Source organism: Lethenteron reissneri, chromosome 5 (genome assembly GCF_015708825.2).
Source record: "Lethenteron reissneri isolate LAM-NWPU_2019-01 chromosome 5, ASM1570882v1, whole genome shotgun sequence".
Lineage (NCBI taxonomy): Eukaryota > Metazoa > Chordata > Hyperoartia > Petromyzontiformes > Petromyzontidae > Lethenteron > Lethenteron reissneri.
In genome coordinates this window covers 7873947-7891327 of record NC_083783.1, presented here as the reverse complement: position 1 = coordinate 7891327, position 17381 = coordinate 7873947, and the positions used below count along the sequence as shown (strand labels likewise).

Here is a 17381-nt window from a genome sequence, read left to right as displayed (position 1 = left end):
GTAGGGTAATCAACATGCATTATGCATCTACAATGCCCCAACGTGTGTGCTGCCTGTCTTCACCAACCAGCCACTGAGCAGGAATCGTGGTGTAATAATCCCTACGACCGGCTTGAGGAGGCCCTCATCCAGCAGTGGATGGTAGCTACCAGCTCAAGTCTTAGCCCAGGACCCTAGCTGGCCCAAAATAGCCCACATTACTCGTGTACGCTGTTCATCTGGATATGGTGACAAGGAAATGTACAGGGTTGATCCAGATGTCTTGTGACCCACATTTAAATCTCTAAAACTTTGTGTTTTTTTTTTAAGTAATATTTATTTAAAACAAATGAACATGCAAAAGAAAAAAGATGTTAGGGGGTGAATTAATTGGCGGTCACAGGACATGTGGACCACCCCGTTGAGCCATGTGCTGTCGGTGGCGAGATGTTAAGTACCTCGCCTGATATACAGGAGGTCGTGCGTCCGATACTGACCCTGAAGGCCTGTATATTTAGAAGTTTGCATGTTCTCCCTGTGATCGTGTGCATTTTTCTCCGGGTCCTCCGGTTTCGTCCCTCCACATTTAGAAACATGCGTTTCGAGTATTTGGCTGATATAAATTTCCACATGACAAGCCACGTCGCTGAACTATCATTTGTCACCAGGTGGCTTCTGAAAAATAGTTGTATAGCTCAGTGGGCCTTACCTGGTAAAATAAAAATGGTTTAGTTTTTAATCTATGGTTGAGATAAATTAACATTCAGTGATGGTGATGGCACATTAATTCAGAAGTACTGTACATTGTTAATGTCTATTGTAAAAATGTTGTGGTAATAATGATCTCTTCTGCCATGATGTTCGTGCTCTGCTAGAAAAACTGGCCACCTTCATTATGCGCACTGCCTGGTCGCAGTATAAGACTCAGAGTTCAGCTCTTCAGAGTTAGGGAATTTCAGAGAAATACTCTAATGCTAATTCACATTTCTCACTGCACGTATGTCCTGAAAACACTGGAACATGTGTTGCTGCAATTCTTTAGCAGTTATGAGAAGTTTGGCCATTCCCAAACACTGAATAAATAGAAAATAATCCCTGAAGAAGTTAAACTAAATCATACATACACGACGGCATTTAAATTTAAATATATTTAAATACATTTATGAGAACTGCATGTGTTACATCGTGCAACCGTGAGAGATGGAAAAGGCTTTGGGATGCCTTCATCCAGCAGTGAATTGATCTTGGCTGGTAATGATGGCTGAAGATGATGATGATCATGACGAGAATTGCATCATGGGATGCCTGCAGACATTTGGTTGTGTTGGAGAGCAGCGAATGACCAAAAGCACACTTGAGTACAGACTTACTCAACACGTGTCATCTCATTCCAGAAGGGTAATAAAAAGTTGCCACTGGATTAGCACATTTATTTTTCAAGTTTTACTAAAAAAATATGGCATACATTACCAGATGGAAACATACAACAATGTGCAGCCAATAGTACAGTAACGATGGTTGCTGTTGGATGCCTTTTGAGAAAGAAACAGAAAAACGAGGCACAGCTTTTCCATTTTATAACTTGTGATGCGTGACGACCGTAACATACGCGCATTTAAAATTGCCTCTTTTGAAGCATGGGCATTCCTTAGCTCGGCTGAGTATCAGGAATGCAACTGCACCAAATCAATCACCAGGTACTGCAGACAGGAGGCGTGGTGACTACATTTAAAGTTTGAGGCCGCAACGGGCGTAATACTTTTAAGATAATTTTCAAAAGGGAGGGCTTCACAGAAGCCAAATTGCGCTGCAGAATGACACTAACATAGTCTGGTATTCCATACCACTGTGAGAGAGGTCAGTTTCTACAATTAGCTTGGAGATAACCCCTCGTTATCTCATGCAAGCACCACCCATCTCTTGGGACATTAAAGTTCTGTTCTGCAGACTTGTTGCCTGGCTTCAGGGAATGAAACTCGTCAAACGCACATGGGAGATTTACCCTCTGCGTTGCGAGAATTTAATTGCCCTGGCAGCTGCTCACGGGAACACCAAATGACAGAGAAGTCCGCTGCTATAATGCGTGATTGCACCGACTTCACGACACAGTCACTTACAGAACGTTCTGTGTTGCTGGAAGTCGGCGTGCATTTTTAGCGCTCGTATGGAACTTACATAAGACTTCACTTGGAGTGTCCCCGAAAAGATCTAATCAGCTCCTGGGTGTTGATGCATTTAGGTGTTCCAACCGTAACAACCAGAACATTCTTGCGGCTTTTTTTTTCTTTCTCAGATTGAGATTGAATAGATTTAGCCAAAGTGACCTGGTTGTTTTACTCAGAACAGGTGGCATACTAGTGCACCAAAAGAAACGCTGTCCTATAGCAGGGCACTTGCAGCCAAAGTCCTTTCCTTGAAATGATGCGGACAAGAGACTCGGATTATTTCTAACCCCTCATTGCAGGACAAGCAAGACGTGTAAATAAATATGCAAACTTTTAGTCTATGACCTCAACACGTGACAACATTCTTCGTACAGTCCATTATCAATACCACTTGTTGAAATGACACATGCAGGCATACACGCTTACCAAAATATAATGTGAAAATAAATGCTCTATTTTAAATTAGAACGCGTTGCGTGTTAAACAGTTTTTTTTAATACATCTCATAGTGCACGGTTTCCTAAACACCATTCCTCTCCTACATCTTTCCACGTTTACCGATTTTCTCAGTTGAATTGCAGATTAAGTCGTTACATGCTGCAAATGCCTGGTGGTTGCTAAACACATCCCACGTGATGTATGGAACGCCGTCTTTGTCACATGGCACTATATGCGGTCGTTGGCCAGGGCTAAGAGAGCTGAGCCCTCTCAAACCATCGTGCATTCACACACAGACTACGCAGTGAAATCTTGAGTAGCCGGACTCGGCAAGAGAGTAAGAAACTCACGACTAGCAGATCTTGTGGTATACGGACACAATGTGTGAATCCATGTCCTTGGCAATGACGTATACCACATGCTCTGTTAGTGGTAACATTACACTCTAATTTCCATACATTTATAACAAAACTAATTTGATTGGTTCAAAAATATTTAATTAATTTTAAAAGTCTACTTGTGAATATTACATTGCAGAATCACGAGAGGTGACGGTAGCTTTGGGAGGCCACCATCCAGCAGTGGATTAACCTTGGCTGCTAATAATGATCTCAGGACCCTCAACGTTTATTTGCAGCCTCCCCACAAGGATATTTTCTCTCGCTGGCTATGTATGGCACTATGTTTCATAGTCGAGCGCACGCAGCGTGTAACGACATAAACACGGAAAGGTAGTCTGCGGTGGTTCACGAGGATTGGAGCTCGAGAAACCCTGCCATGGCAAAACAACTAAATGCGTGGCGAGTCACGGTGTCATCGCCCGGGCCGTGTCTCTTCCTCCCCACGCGCCCCCGCTTGCGTCCTCATCGCACGCAGCTGCTCCTCCAGCGTCCGGATCTGCGCCTGCATCTCAGCACGGTCCTGCATCGCCCTTCGCGCCACCTCCGCCCGCTCCTCCTCCACTCGACGTAGGTACCAACCCTCCAGGTGGGACGAGACTGCGTCCAGGAAGCACCGGGTCACCTGCAGGGCGTCCCTTGCGCCAGGCGCGTCCCCCAGGCCCAGCGCCGCCAGCTCCGGCGAGCGGCGTGCCGCACCACCGCCCGGCTCCAGGAGGCCCGGGCCCTGCGCCCCGTGCTCAAACGCGTACGCGGGTTCGACCGCCACGACGGGGGCCGCCAGCTCCGCCGTGGGCGACGCGCCGTGTCGCAGCGAGGGCGGCGCTGTGGGGCTGTGCTGCAGGCTAAGGTAGAAGCCACGGCTGCCGCCTGCGCCGGCGCCGCCGCCATCGCCGCCCTGCTGGGACTCCTGCCGATCGGCGGAAGCAGAGAAGGACGTCGACCGGGAATGCGAAGGCGACGGCGCGAACGCGTCTATCGTGCTTGTACCGGCCGCCTCTTCCTGCCTGGCGGAAGCACTGCCGTTGGGTGCCTGGCCAGCCGAGGTGTCATACGACTGTCCGGCGGCTGGCTTCTCTCTGGGTTCAGGGCGAGGGGAGCCATCTTGGAGGCGGCTCTCCATGGCTTGAATCTTCTCGAGGCACCAGGCTTGCAGATCCGTCCTGATCTCCTGGCTCACAGCCTCCTGGGGCAAAGAACGCAAGGAATTCAGTGTGCGCATGCGTGCAGGGTAGAGAGAAGGCTTCCTCGTCAACCAATATCAATGACGAAAATGGCATAAGACCACAGACACTGCTCGAAAGCACAAAGGACCAGCCACTGTAATCAAAGCCACAGTTACTCAATATGTAAGCTGTTCATGGGCCGTGTTGATGATGAAGCTGTTCAAGTGGACCTCCAAGGAAACCAAGGAAGTAGAAAACCAATGAAAGGAGGACAGAGCTTAAAAAACCATTGTTGTACCGTACATCTATGATCCTATGTCTGCGCTGTCCGCCTTCACCAACTTGCAGTGACCAGCGTTGTGAGGTTTGTTCAAACAGCCCCCACGACCTGCACGGTGTGTGGGGAGGCCCTCATCCAGCAGTGTACTGACAAAAGGGCTGTACGTGTGTATATAACATATCAGCCATGAATACAAAATTAATGAATTTGCAGTCAGGGTACAAGGTAAGTGGATTTTATGGCATTTTATTGTTGGTAGACGGTTAGTCAGAGGCACATTGTTGGTAAATGCGCAACACAATTTTACAATGTCTCAGTGGATTACAGGTAATAAAAGCATTTACAAAAACAAGTATTACGTGATATAGTTCTGCTACATGCTTGGCAGTTGGCTGAGTGACTGTCTGGCAAAGACACGTTACTGCAGCCTCAATCAAGGTGCTGCGCAGACATTTGTCAGCACATTCTGCTGGAACGGTATCACACCACTGACATTTATTTAGTGTTACAAGCCACTGAGATTGAGTGTTACAAACCATGTGGTGGTTGCGTGCGATTGCGTGTTTATATGAGATGCGGCATGGTTACGATTCTGGTACGGAGGTCATGGTGGTAATGGAAATCGTGGATTTAAATAAAGTCCATGAAACATTGGAAATGGCTGTCGAAACACATTAGAGTAGGCACTTATATGGTTGGACTGGGGGGGAGGGAATCCAGAGTTTGGCAACCATGAGCAATTGGCCCCTGGAGACACACAGAGAAACACGGAGATAGTGACATACAAAGACAAAGATACACAACAACAACAGCCGCCATTCACCACTAAGTGACCCAGCCAACGCAGCCTCGCCTGCCAGAGAACTTTAGAATCAGAATCTTGATACTGGAGGAATCCGATGAGCTATGAAGCTCTTTTTCACATATGTACAGATCTTTCAAGGATCTGTGGGCTCCTTGCACAATCCGGTCTGTTTGAGACTGGGCAGTGGGGGGGGGGGGTGGAGTAAGACCCTTGCTCCCCACCTTATGCTGTGACCTGTCCATGAATATTATTTTTTTCTTCACACATCTCGGCCATAAGTTTGACTGTTTACCTTGACAAATCATAATGATGTGTATGTGCTCCAGTCGGTTGATAAATGTTGGAGAGGGGCGTGGTGGGGCAGTGTTGCCGTGTGCGTGCGTGCGTGCACCTGTTGGGCGAGTACGTCCCTGCGTTCGGCCACCGCTCGCTGGTCGATTCGGTGCAGGCACTGGGTGCCCTCGGCCGCGACGCGCTCCTTTGTCAGCTTGTTGAGCCGCAGCAGCTGCAACGGCACCGCACCGGGCGTCCACGTAAGCACGATCCGCCGATACCGACCACGGCACGTGGCCGGTACGGCGACAGTGGCGCCGCTGGCCCCACTGGGGGCCCTGAACAGAATTGTTTTTTTCTGGGCCCTACTTTGAAATTATGTCATCCGAGTGGGGCGACAGAAGAGATGCTTCTTCTTGGTTCTTTCGGTAAAGTCACGTAGAAGGGAAATAATAAAATAATAAAAATAAAACATAATAAAATAATTCTCACGACGTTTCGGCCACAACAGCAAGCAGCCGTCCTCAGGTTAAGAACAGGTCTGTCGGAAAGACAGCGTCTGAATGAGAACAGGTCTGTCGGAAAGACAGCGTCTGAATGAACACCACCAGGCTTGGCAGACGCTGTCTTTCCGACAGACCTGGTCTTCACCTGAGGACGGCTGCTTGCGTTGTGGCCGAAACGTCGTGAGAATTATTTTATTATGTTTTATTTTTATTATTTTATTATTTCCCTTCTATGTAACTTTACCGAAAGAACTAAGAAGATGAATCCCTGCAGTCACGGAAGCTTTAAATCGAGAAGAGATGCTGTATAGACAAGAGATATGGATGTAGTGAGATAAGAAACACGTAGACAAAAATAGACATGTAATGGGATGAGAATACAGAGATCCAGGCAAGATAAGATATTTGCTTTATGTGAATTCACTTATTATGTGTAGGATTTGAATTTTGAGATATTTGATGGGCTCCTATATATTTTTGTCTCCAGAATCCGGGGTCCACTGAGCTACTTTTGGAGTATTTGGCTGCTATCACGCGATGAGCCACTTCGTTGAGATATTATTGGTGGCCAGGTCGCTTCTGAAAAAGAGCTCAGTGAACCTGACCTCGTAAAATAGAAATAGTTTCTAGTTTTAATTAAAAAACATTGTTTATAGTTTACTGGGGGTGCTGAGTTTTTACTTGGCTTACTTAATGCCTAAGTGCTGCCACTGGGTGGCCTGCAGCCACTGCTGCTGAATCTACCGTGGTGCAGAGGTCACAAACGGGTTTTGATTCCTTACCCGTACCCGTACCCGGCCGCACCAGGGTCGCAAACGGCTACCCGTACCCGGCCAGGTACGGGTAGCCGGGTATCGGGTAGGGTACGGGTATCGGGTACCCGGTTGTGACCTCTGCCGTGGTGGCACTTGGATGCAAGAGGGAAGTTTGGCCAAGGCGACCGCTTCGTACCAAATAAAGTCACCTGCCTCACGTCCTCTTCCCCTAGCGCTCACGCGGCCCCCCTCCCGCTACCCCCCTTGCCTCCTCCCCCCTCTCTTACCTATATAACCTCTTGCCACGGCAGCTCTCCCGCCGACTTCAGCATTTTCTTGCTGTGGTTGTCCCACCTGATGAAGCTCGCTTGTGTTGTGATCGAAACCTCGTGATTTGTTTATTTTATTTTATTTCTACCTTCGTAACTTTACCGAAAGAACCAAAGAGTCTGGATTCCTGCAGTCACGAAAGCTTCAAATCAAGATTTAACCTGCCGTTTGTAAAGATGATTCACAAATAACATTCACGTGGAATGGTGCATGCTCGGAGTTATACCACAAGACAGAAAGAAGAACGGATGGGTCACAGAACAAACACATATAATTGACCGTTGAGAAATGAGTGGGGTTTCCACCGGACATGTGTCTAAAAGGAATGATAGCCAGTGGTCTAGACTAACAATTGAGTGACAGCCTCAGGAAGGAACACGCCCTTGAGTATGTCCACTGCAGAGGCGAAGTCCTGAAATCAATTCATGTGCATGTGCTTGATGGATTGTTACATTCCAGAAAACCCTCAAAACCTCCTCCATAACCTCCCAGACGCCGAGACATGGGAGAACTTGGCACAGGACCACTTGTACCTGGCGCAGTCTCACACACGAAGGTGCTGACACGTGGGCAGAGGAGAACCACTGAGGCTGAGAGGTCCGCAATCTACAATCGCCAACTCCTCCCCCACGGCCTCAGATCATGTGTATCCATCGAGCAGCAACCGGTCCTCTTGCACCCAAATTGGACTCATCGTCCATCTTCAGACTCACTGCAACCAACCCCTAACCCTGGTCTGATGCCATGGTGCTCATTGATTACGATGGATGAACGACACTGCAGGAGGACTGTGAGAGAAAGTGATCACTTGAGGTGGTTGGCATCTGACAGTGGATTTATCATGGCTGGTGATTATGATGATGAACACAATAAATGGAATGAAAATATAATAAAATAATAATACAAATTTTATGCATACAGTGTCTAAGTGCAACTGCATCTCAAGGTGCTGTACACATGGATGTGGTTGAGGGTGACACGCACATCAAGATAATTTTTTACAAAGGAAATTTCACATCTCGGATTTGTTTCAGAGAGAGGCAGCTGGAGATTCAGCGGGGCAGAGGGGGGGAGGCGATGACAGGATGTGAAAGGTGCAAATGAAGATGCTTTGTGCAGAGAGCGAGAGACAGTCGGTAATTGGCAGACGAAATGAGAAAGTTGTAAGCCTTGACTCAAGCAGATGGATGGAATCGGGATTAAATCCTTTAATGGAATTCAGGCCACATAGATCATGTGTGGTGGAGGGGTGACACAGTGATTAGCCCCCTACGTTATGAACCCCAGTTATATTCCCAGACATGGCTATGACATCAGTGGTGAGTCAAACCTGAAGCATTCCTGGGCGACTACTTCACCAACCTGCACCGACCAGCATGAAAAATGTTGTTGTCGAAGGACACCAATCGATTTGACAGCGGATATTGTTTTGGGGGGGGGGGGGAAATGAATGAGATATGAAACGTGTACAAAATATGAAAGTAAATAACAACTGTGCTTTGAAACAGACAGCTTTCAGCTGATGATGGGACACTGCCCATGGCGCATTCTGGTGGAAATTCCCCCCCCAGGTGGTACCGATCAAGCCCCCTGGGCCCTTGAGCTACCTGGTGCTTGGTCCGGCTCTCCACCTCCCCGAGGCGAGCGTTGACCCTGTCCTTGACGCAGTCGATCTCCGCCATGAGCTCCTCCCGCGTCGCCTCCATCTTCCCGTCGACTCGCTGAATCAGCGGGTCGCAGCGACATCCGTTGAGGGCGGCCTGAGTGCACGCGTGGTTGCAGCATCGAGACAATGAGAACAAATAACGGGCAATATTAACGCAGGGAGCACTACTGTGTTGTGTCACGGTGAGCACACCGGATTGGTGATCCAGAAGTCGCCGGGTTGGATCTCCTTGCGTGGCAGTTGAAGCAATGGTAATGTTTTCTTGCTTCCCTCCGTCTCTGTGCACCCGGCGGTATTAATGGGTGCGCTACAGTGAGTCGATCGGAAGGTCACGTATGGTGGGCCATAATGTGGGTACTTTCACCTGTTCCAACACATATGACCGGCGTAGAATTGAAGGCTGAATAACTCTCTAGGAGGGGCTCTCCCAGAGCTCTTCTTGTGGAGACCCTTTTTGGGCAGACAGTGGCCGGGTTGGAAGTAATCGCAGGGGTGCACCTATAAACTTTGTAGCAACGTAAGGCCTACGACCAAATCGCATGGAATGCGCCCAATCTCGTCAAGAGCTAGTAAGCTGGAGGGTGCTTGGATTTGATGACCACCGTGCACAGATTGTCAAGGCTTTGAAGCTGCTTGGTGGGCAGCAGAGGGCAGTGCTGCAAAATCCGTTGTTGTGCTCTACTTCTATGATCCCGTATTACGCTCGCCACCTTGAACCCTACGCCGGCAAGCATGAAATGTGGATAAATAACCCCCTACGACCCACACAGCATGAGGAGGCCCTCATCCAGCAGGTAGATTGAGAAGAGGGCTTTACAGTCGCCCCTCGTTGTACGACTACTCAATGCAATGTAATGAATTTCGCTCGAACGTAACTTACGAATTAGGAAACAAATTCGATATATACATTTTCGTAAAATTTTACATTTACGGAATATTAAATCTGAATTATAAATCCATGGGGGGAGACGAAGAGCAATGCTTGGTCCGTCGTTTGTCCACGCACGTACTCCATGCTGCGCCAGGTCATTTGAGTGGCGCGGTTTTTTCCTTTGCTGGTTTCCCACGCTCTTCGTGAAGCAGAATATAATGATTGACAGGGAGAGGCAAATCTCTATTTGATTTTACCAGGTAAGGCCCACTGAGCCTTACCTGGGGCCACAGATGCTCATAATGAAGGTAGCCAGTGTTTTTTAGCAGTTTTTATTTTACATTAAATATGTGCTTTAAAAAAAAGGTTTGCTGCATTCTTAAGTGTGATTTTATTACGTCTTGGGGCCGAATCATTTATTTTTATGTTGGAACGCATCTTCAATTATGCAATGGAAGTCAATGGAAAAATAGGGCTTGATATATGGCATTCCATTTTACAGACCACTTTTCAGGAACATATTTGTTCCGTATATAAAAGGGAGGCCCGTAAATGTGTCTGTTTAAAGGGCATGGTATCAAGTAGAACTCTGCATGCAAGGGCAGGAGTTTCCCACCCGCATTGCCATATGAGATTAATGTTATTCGCATGACAGGCAACCTAGTGTTTTTAATTATCAGAACTGGATTTTTCTAAATATAGTGCAGAAACAAATTAAATGTGATGGGTTTTTTGCATTCAGTCACTGGGGACCAGGCTTGCTAAACTTGAGAACACTGTTTCATAACAAACCAGTCCATGTGGGTCGATAGGTGATTATGTGAGTCGTCTATGGTCTTACATCGTGACAACTGACTACATTTTAAAACCTGGTATAATTACAACTCGGGGTGTTTAAGTCTATGGATCTCTCTCTTTCTATATATATTTGTTTATGGGATTCCATACAAGTCTGTGGTTCCCTTTGCAAGCGATTAGTGACCGGGCTGAGTCCATTAACGTGAAATAAACTAGTTTAATCACAACTCGGTCAGCAAAATGCTATGGATCTCTCAGTGAACCTATGCCTCTCTGTGCGAGTATGTGGGTCTCCGATAACCAGCCTGAACCCACCAACTCACTGCCTCTGAGAACCCAGTTCAGTCGACAGCAGGCAGCTGTCTGAAAACTCCGGATTCGAACCGAGGTGTTTTTTTCAGCGGTCTGCCGGGCTCGGCTATCCGACCTCTCCGACCTCACCGGGCCACGTGGGGCGGGCGCCGCACCTGCTTGAGCTTTCCCTCGCGGTCGCGGTACAGGGTGTAGAGCTGGTAGGCGCGCTGAGTCGGCGGGGGTGGAGACGCGGGCCGGGGAGGGGCGGGGGCCGCCGCCGATCCCTGCCGCGGTTTCCACCTCCTCTTGTCGTCACGGCGGCCGGATGCCGAATGGCTCGTTAAGTGGGCCGGGTCGGAAAACGTGATGCCCTTTGGAGGACGACGAGAAGAAGAAGTCAACAAACGAATGTGCGTGTACATGTACAGCCCCCGCTCTCACTCCACTGCTGAACGCCGTGCGGGTTGGTGGGGGTTCGCGTGAGAACCCGGCTTAATCGGTCCATTGCTGTATGAAGGTCATGGGTTTGTTTGACCATACTTTACCACGCCGGCCAGTGTAGGTTGGTGAAAGTGGGAGCATCGATGTGGGAGCATGGAAGTACAATACAACATTGGATTTTGCTGCACTGCCCTCTGCTACCCATAAAGTATCCCCGCAGACTATAAATATACACCCGATATAACGATTTAGCCTATAGACAACATGTAGGGAGCGTATCATTCTTAAAGGTATGAAAGAGAATGCTGATCGCCACATAACGGGGGCTGAGCTTTATAACTGATTTCTTTTCGTGCGATGGAGTAGTGGCAAAGTGGCACACTGCGCTCTGAACCTGGTGACCCGGAGTTCAACTCCCGCCTACGGCTAGCGCCGGTGGTGAGTGACCAGCGTGGCGAAGTATGGTAAAACAATCCCAAACAATCAAATCGGTGCAGGTAGGCCTTCATCCAGCAGTGGATTGACGAACGGTTGCACACGTTTGATATGGTGATGGCAACACAAAGCTGTACAGTCTCTCATACTCTGATACTGGCAAAAAGATCCCATGATATAGCTGCTCACACCGAGCTATGAACGCTCCGATACGTGCATTGTCTTTGTGCTGTTCGCTTTTTGGCGTCCTCTGGTCTGACACTGGTGAGACTAGGCCCTAAAGAAAGCTGTCTCTGGTGTAGGCCAATCAGTTTCAAAGACAATGCAGATATTATCAGCGCATGTTTTTTGTTTGCATTCTGACCACAAGTATTGTGGTTAATGCAGACATGATTCCTTGTAAAAGCTTTCAGTTTGGTGTTTTAACATCTCAACACCTGTTTTGTTGCCATAAAAAAGGGGAAAACCTATTCGAACACTCCTCTCGTCAATTGCCGTCTGCTTTCCACGTGAACGGAGATGGATGGGAGATGCGAGAAGCTGCCCTGCGATGCCTGCGGTTTAAATCGTCCGCTATTCACATCGAATCCTTCATTTTTCATTAAACTTGCTTCGGTTAGTGACTTTTTTTTTGTTCCACCCTAACAGCCTGGCGAATCAGATCTCCCCGCACAAAGCCCACACGTGTACTGCTTCAATGCATTGAGATCTCTTGAAGGACGGCATACGCACGTAGAACAGCCGCTGAAATCAGGACACACGATTCCGCAGGGGCACCGACTCCGACCGAATTCGCACATTCAAATGAAGATGCGCAGAATATTAACAACGCCAAGAGTCTCTTTGTCCGTGTACATCGACTATACCGCTTAGATTTTCCGCATCACATTCCATCTACAATGGCTTCCCCACTGAGCGATTATCTTGCTGCTACTGCTGTTGTTGTTGTTATCAATATCTCAAAAAACCCCTTTGTGCTGCCGACCCAAGATGTGCCGCGTCGGGGGGGCAGGGTATAAATAATAAATTGTAATCAAGGTGACGTGGTCTTTTTTTGCGTGTGGAGCCGCGATAACCCACCCGTGTGCGGTGTTGTGAGCCAGGCTCAACGTACCCTCTTGTGAGTCCCTCTCTGTGTCAGAGGCAGGGCGACGGCTGCCGTGGTGCCGGCGGCTGTGGCGACTGTCGGGGACGTGGCGGAGAGACTGAGCGGAGCGAGCTGCTTCCCCCGCCTCCCCGTCCTCTCCCCAGACCCGCCCGCTCGCTGGCTGCTGCTGCTGCTGACGCAGCTGCCGTTTGTGGACGAGCGATTCTTAAACACCTTCGGGGGGGGGGGGGGGGGAGTAAAATAGGCATTAAGACAGGCTACGTGATGAGACTCAAGAGCATACCTGTAAACCCCTTATCAGTGCCGAGCTTATTACAGACCAATTCAGACCTTAATGGCCCTTATAAATCTCAACGTTCATCCTACAAAGTCACATCACAAGGGAAAAAAACTCAAACAAATAGAATTAAAAAATGTTGCCCGTATTGAAACGGCTGTACACCGCATGGACTTGAACACTCAATTTCCCTGTACAAGAATATGGGTAGAACGTGTGGGTTGACATGTATGCTCGAGAGAGTCAATACAAGTCTGGTGTTGGCATGCTAAAACAGGTGCTGCTGGAAAGCATCGATCTAGAAGAGTGCTTCTCAAAATCGCAGTAATTGTGACCTCCCAACAGCACCGTTTTCTGCGATTACCAACCATCAGCTGCCTGCAATGTGAAGCGAGGGTCGGATTAACGCAGCAGCTTTAGAAGCTGCAGCTCCCTAAAGTCTTGAATTTTGATCGGCTTCCAAAAATACCTATAGCTTTTATAATGATGAATAGTGTAAGATTATAGCGCTCTATGATCAATCCTATAGGTCATTTGGTCATAAAAGCCATAGAATAACTATGTGTATATCACTGCCAGTGATGCGCCAAAATTGTATTCGTTTTGTTTTAGCCTCGACTAGACTCTCCACTTCGTATATCGTATTTGAAATCTGGAACTGAAATAGCCAAGGTGATGAACAATGCAGCGTTTGGGATGGGGCATGCGTGGTGCTAAAACGGTAAAACAGTAAAAGAAAGGCATTCCAGGGGGCTTAAAAAACATGTTAACACTCATAAAGGACGATCGTTGTTAATGAAAAGACGGATAATACACTGTAACATGATAGCAAATGTCATGTTAATAGCTTCAAAAAGTCAAAGGAATCTCCACTTGTTCGCCATCATTGCCAACACGTGCCTGGAATCTTCTCCAGGTGGTCTCCAGAGCCCGGAGGCACATTTCTTGTGGCCTTGTTGCAAATTCTCGAAAGTGTTCACACTTTTTTGACGCACCCTGTACAAAACTATACCAGCTCTGAGCCCCCATCAAACCTAATCCGGTCACACGTCTAGCAGTGGTTCAACTATGAATAATGCAGACTGGCTTTTTTGCCCGTCCAAGGGCGGGTGTATATTGGGGGGGGGTTGCCCCATGTGGAGTGACGTCACCCGCTAATGGTTATTGGGGAGGGGTGCGGCATGTGGAGTGACGTCACCCCCTCATGGTTATTGGGGAGGGGTGTGGCATGTGGAGTGACGTCACCCGCTCATGATTATTAATGAGAGGAAGAGTGCGGCATGTGGAGTGCGCGACCTTCTTGTGCGTTCGTGTAAATTTCCACGCGGGCATGAATATTAATGAAGGGGGTGGGGCCTATTTTTCAGTGACGTCACGCACGGATGTAGCACTGTGCTTGCGTAGATTAATTTTTTACCATCACTTTCTATAAATAAACGTAATATTTGAAGCGACTTTGCATAATGAATTATTCAATTCAGCTCGACCTTCCTCTGCGTTAGTGTAAAAATCCACCCACTCATGAATATTAATGAGGGGGAGGGGGGTGGGCCTCATGTGGAGTGACGTCACGCAGGGGGGTGGGCCTCATGTGGAGTGACGTCACGCGCGGGACGGACAGACATTTCTGGGTGATTATAGTAGGTAATGGGCAGTGCGGCGGTCGTTTGTGACGCCCCACACACCTTGTGGTTGCGAGGGACGGATCGTGAGCGCCTCTGCTGCGCGGGCGGCTCCCTCTCCTTTCCGCTTCGCCTCCTGGGCACGACGCTCGCAGCCTGCACGAGGAAACACGGGCAAGAGCCGGTGTCATAGAGCACGAGGAGGACGGCAAAGACGGCCTGACCGTCGCAGCCAAATGAGCGAGTGCCTGCGTAGGTGGCTAGGCGAGTGCCTGTGTGGACGTACGTGTGGGTGCGTTGGTGATTGTCTGCACTGGTAGTCTGGGGTGAATGGGCATGTGTTTGGGTGGTTTATTTGCACAGGCGGCTGGATGATCTTCTGAGTAGTAGACATGGGTACGTGCCTGGGTTGGTAACTGGGTGGGTGTCTTGGTGTGTACAGTGGTGAGTCTGTGAGTGGTTGTCTCCATCGGTGTCTGCATGAGTACCTGGGTGAGTGTCTGGTTGGGCATATAGCCGATTGCTTGGGCTGACTGCTGAGGCGGATGTTTTGTTGAGTGTATGGGTGAGTTTCAAGTTAATTTTGCTTAACCAGGTGCCAACTCAAGAGAGTAGGATAGTCTCATTTGCAAGAGTAACCTGGGGCATTGGTCTGCCAGTAGGGGGCGACGATTGCTAAGCATAATTCCAACTAAGTAATTCGCGGGTAATTTTCGAATTTGGCTAATTTGGCAAACCCTGACTCTAGCACTCTTGACGTCAGGTGATCTTTGACGTCCACTGTGAAGCAGCGAGTACCTGGGTGCGTGTGCAGGTATCTGGGTGGATTTCTGTGTGGCCGATTGGGGGGTGGTCCGGGTAAGTGCCTGGCTGCCTTTTTGTGTTTTAGTTTGTTGTCCTTCCCCCTCACCTCCGATCAGCACGGATGACTACGTACGGTGCCAAAGAAGTTCCACACACACATATGCCTGGATCAGTTCCTGTCTGAGCATCTGGGTGGATACCTGGCTGATTGCCTGGGTGGGTGGCTGTGTGGGTGCCTTGTTGGGTATCCTGGCGAGTGCCTTGGTAGAATCACAGCTTTAGCGTTTGAATAAGAGCCTGATTAGGTGTCTCGATGAGTGTGTGAGCACTTGAGTGAGTTAACGAGTAAGTGCCCGAGGGAGTATCTGGATGAATGTGCCTGGGTGAGGCTAATGGGTGAGAGTCTCGATGGGCGTCTCGGTGGGCGACCCGGTGGGCGGTGGGCGCGGCGCGGGTCGTACATGCGGTGCCCGGCTGAGCAGCAGAGCCACATCGGCATTGTCGTGCTCCCTGGCCACGTCCAGCGGCGTCAGCCCAGCCTGGGCACACGGAACCCACGGCACAGCAACGCTCATTACAAACGGCACAGCGCAACGCGTACAACGCAGCGCCACTTTGTCGGGAACGATTTTGCTTTTGATATTGCGTCTCGTACACACGATAGGAGCGACTCACGTCACATCTCTTGTCTACACATTTGAAAGAGGCACCCCCTCAGTGGCAGCTGTCCCTGTGGGGCACAAGGTGACTCAGCACCTGGCCTGCAAACCGGCCATTAGTCTACTGCTAGGAGGAGGGGGTGATGATTACTTTGTATAACCCAATTGAGAAATTTGGTCACAGTCCTACCCCAGCGTGACCTTACACAAAGCACCGCCGACCTCAACCACAGAGTTCGCCCCGGTAATGCCCTAACCCCCGGCGCGACCCACGCTGTTCTTGAGCGTTGGATTGGCCCCAGCCGCCAGGAGCAATCGCGTCACTTTCCTGTGGTTGAGCTGCGCGGTCACGTGCAGCGCCGTGTCGCCAAGCTGACAACAAAAATAACACACACACAAAGACAAAGGTCCCTCCTCCCCCGTGTAGCCTTTAACAGACTGTTGGAGCACGTGCCATTAGCGAGCATGCGGTGAGGCAGCAGCAACAACGGCAACACAATGAGTGGGGACAATTCAATGAATTGACAAAGTCCAGGGGTTTTGCGATTGGATTGAATAATCAATGCTTTATTGTCTCGTTTTAAATGGTCTCATTTATATTGTTTGTCTGTATTTACTGTCTCATTCACGTATTCACACCGTCTGTTCCGAAAGCCCGGCATTCCGTTTGTCCGTCAACTAAATTATGAGAGCCTTGCAGAAGGCCTGAATCAAAAAAGTTACGTAAAGTGGACGCCCCCCCCCCCCCCCCACACATGTGGGGGTACAAAGTTGATCCGACAGGTTTACAACAATTGTCGACCCCGCCAAAAAAATAAATTTATTTTGTAGGCATGTACGCCGACACACCCTGCATACAATAGAGTCAGTCGTATCTACTGACTCTATATATACCTATACACCCTACATACAATAGTAGTATCTCCACACATTCGGGGAGGGGGGGGGGTGAAGAAGAGGACATCAGTGGGGGTGACGGGCAAGGCGCAAAGCGCCAAAAAGCCGACAAGTCCTTAAAAGTGCAACATGAGCGAGTAATCTTATCTTCTTGGTTCTTTCGGTAAAGGCACGTAGAAGGGAAGTAATAAAATAATAAAAATAAAACATAATAAAATAAAATAATTCTCACGACGTTTCGGCTAAATTTCGATTTAAAGCTTTCGTGACTGCAGGGATTCATCTTCTTGGTTCTTTCGGTAAAGTCACGTAGAAGGGAAGTAATAAAAAATGAGCGAGTAATTTGCATAAATTGTAAATAATGTCTTCTACACGCATGAATCAGTGCAAGGATTGTGAGCACAGCCATCACTA

At 48.7% G+C, this 17381-nt stretch overlaps 1 protein-coding gene across 3 annotated transcripts in view; it reads right to left on the bottom strand.

Annotated features, from left to right (window-relative positions):
• Window positions 1–1364: 1364 nt before the first annotated feature.
• Window positions 1365–17381, bottom strand: part of ANKRD6 (ankyrin repeat domain 6) — a 45895-nt gene continuing 29878 nt past the window's right edge. For all 3 annotated transcript variants that reach the window (XM_061567755.1, XM_061567747.1, XM_061567764.1), the window contains exons 8-15: window positions 16344–16442; window positions 15873–15950; window positions 14671–14763; window positions 12715–12921; window positions 10898–11095; window positions 8703–8855; window positions 5623–5736; window positions 1365–4166 (exon numbers count right to left, since the gene is read on the bottom strand). In XM_061567755.1, coding sequence (XP_061423739.1) covers window positions 3396–4166; window positions 5623–5736; window positions 8703–8855; window positions 10898–11095; window positions 12715–12921; window positions 14671–14763; window positions 15873–15950; window positions 16344–16442 — 1713 coding nt within the window. In that variant the 3' untranslated portion in view covers window positions 1365–3395. The remainder of the gene's footprint in view (window positions 4167–5622; window positions 5737–8702; window positions 8856–10897; window positions 11096–12714; window positions 12922–14670; window positions 14764–15872; window positions 15951–16343; window positions 16443–17381) is intronic.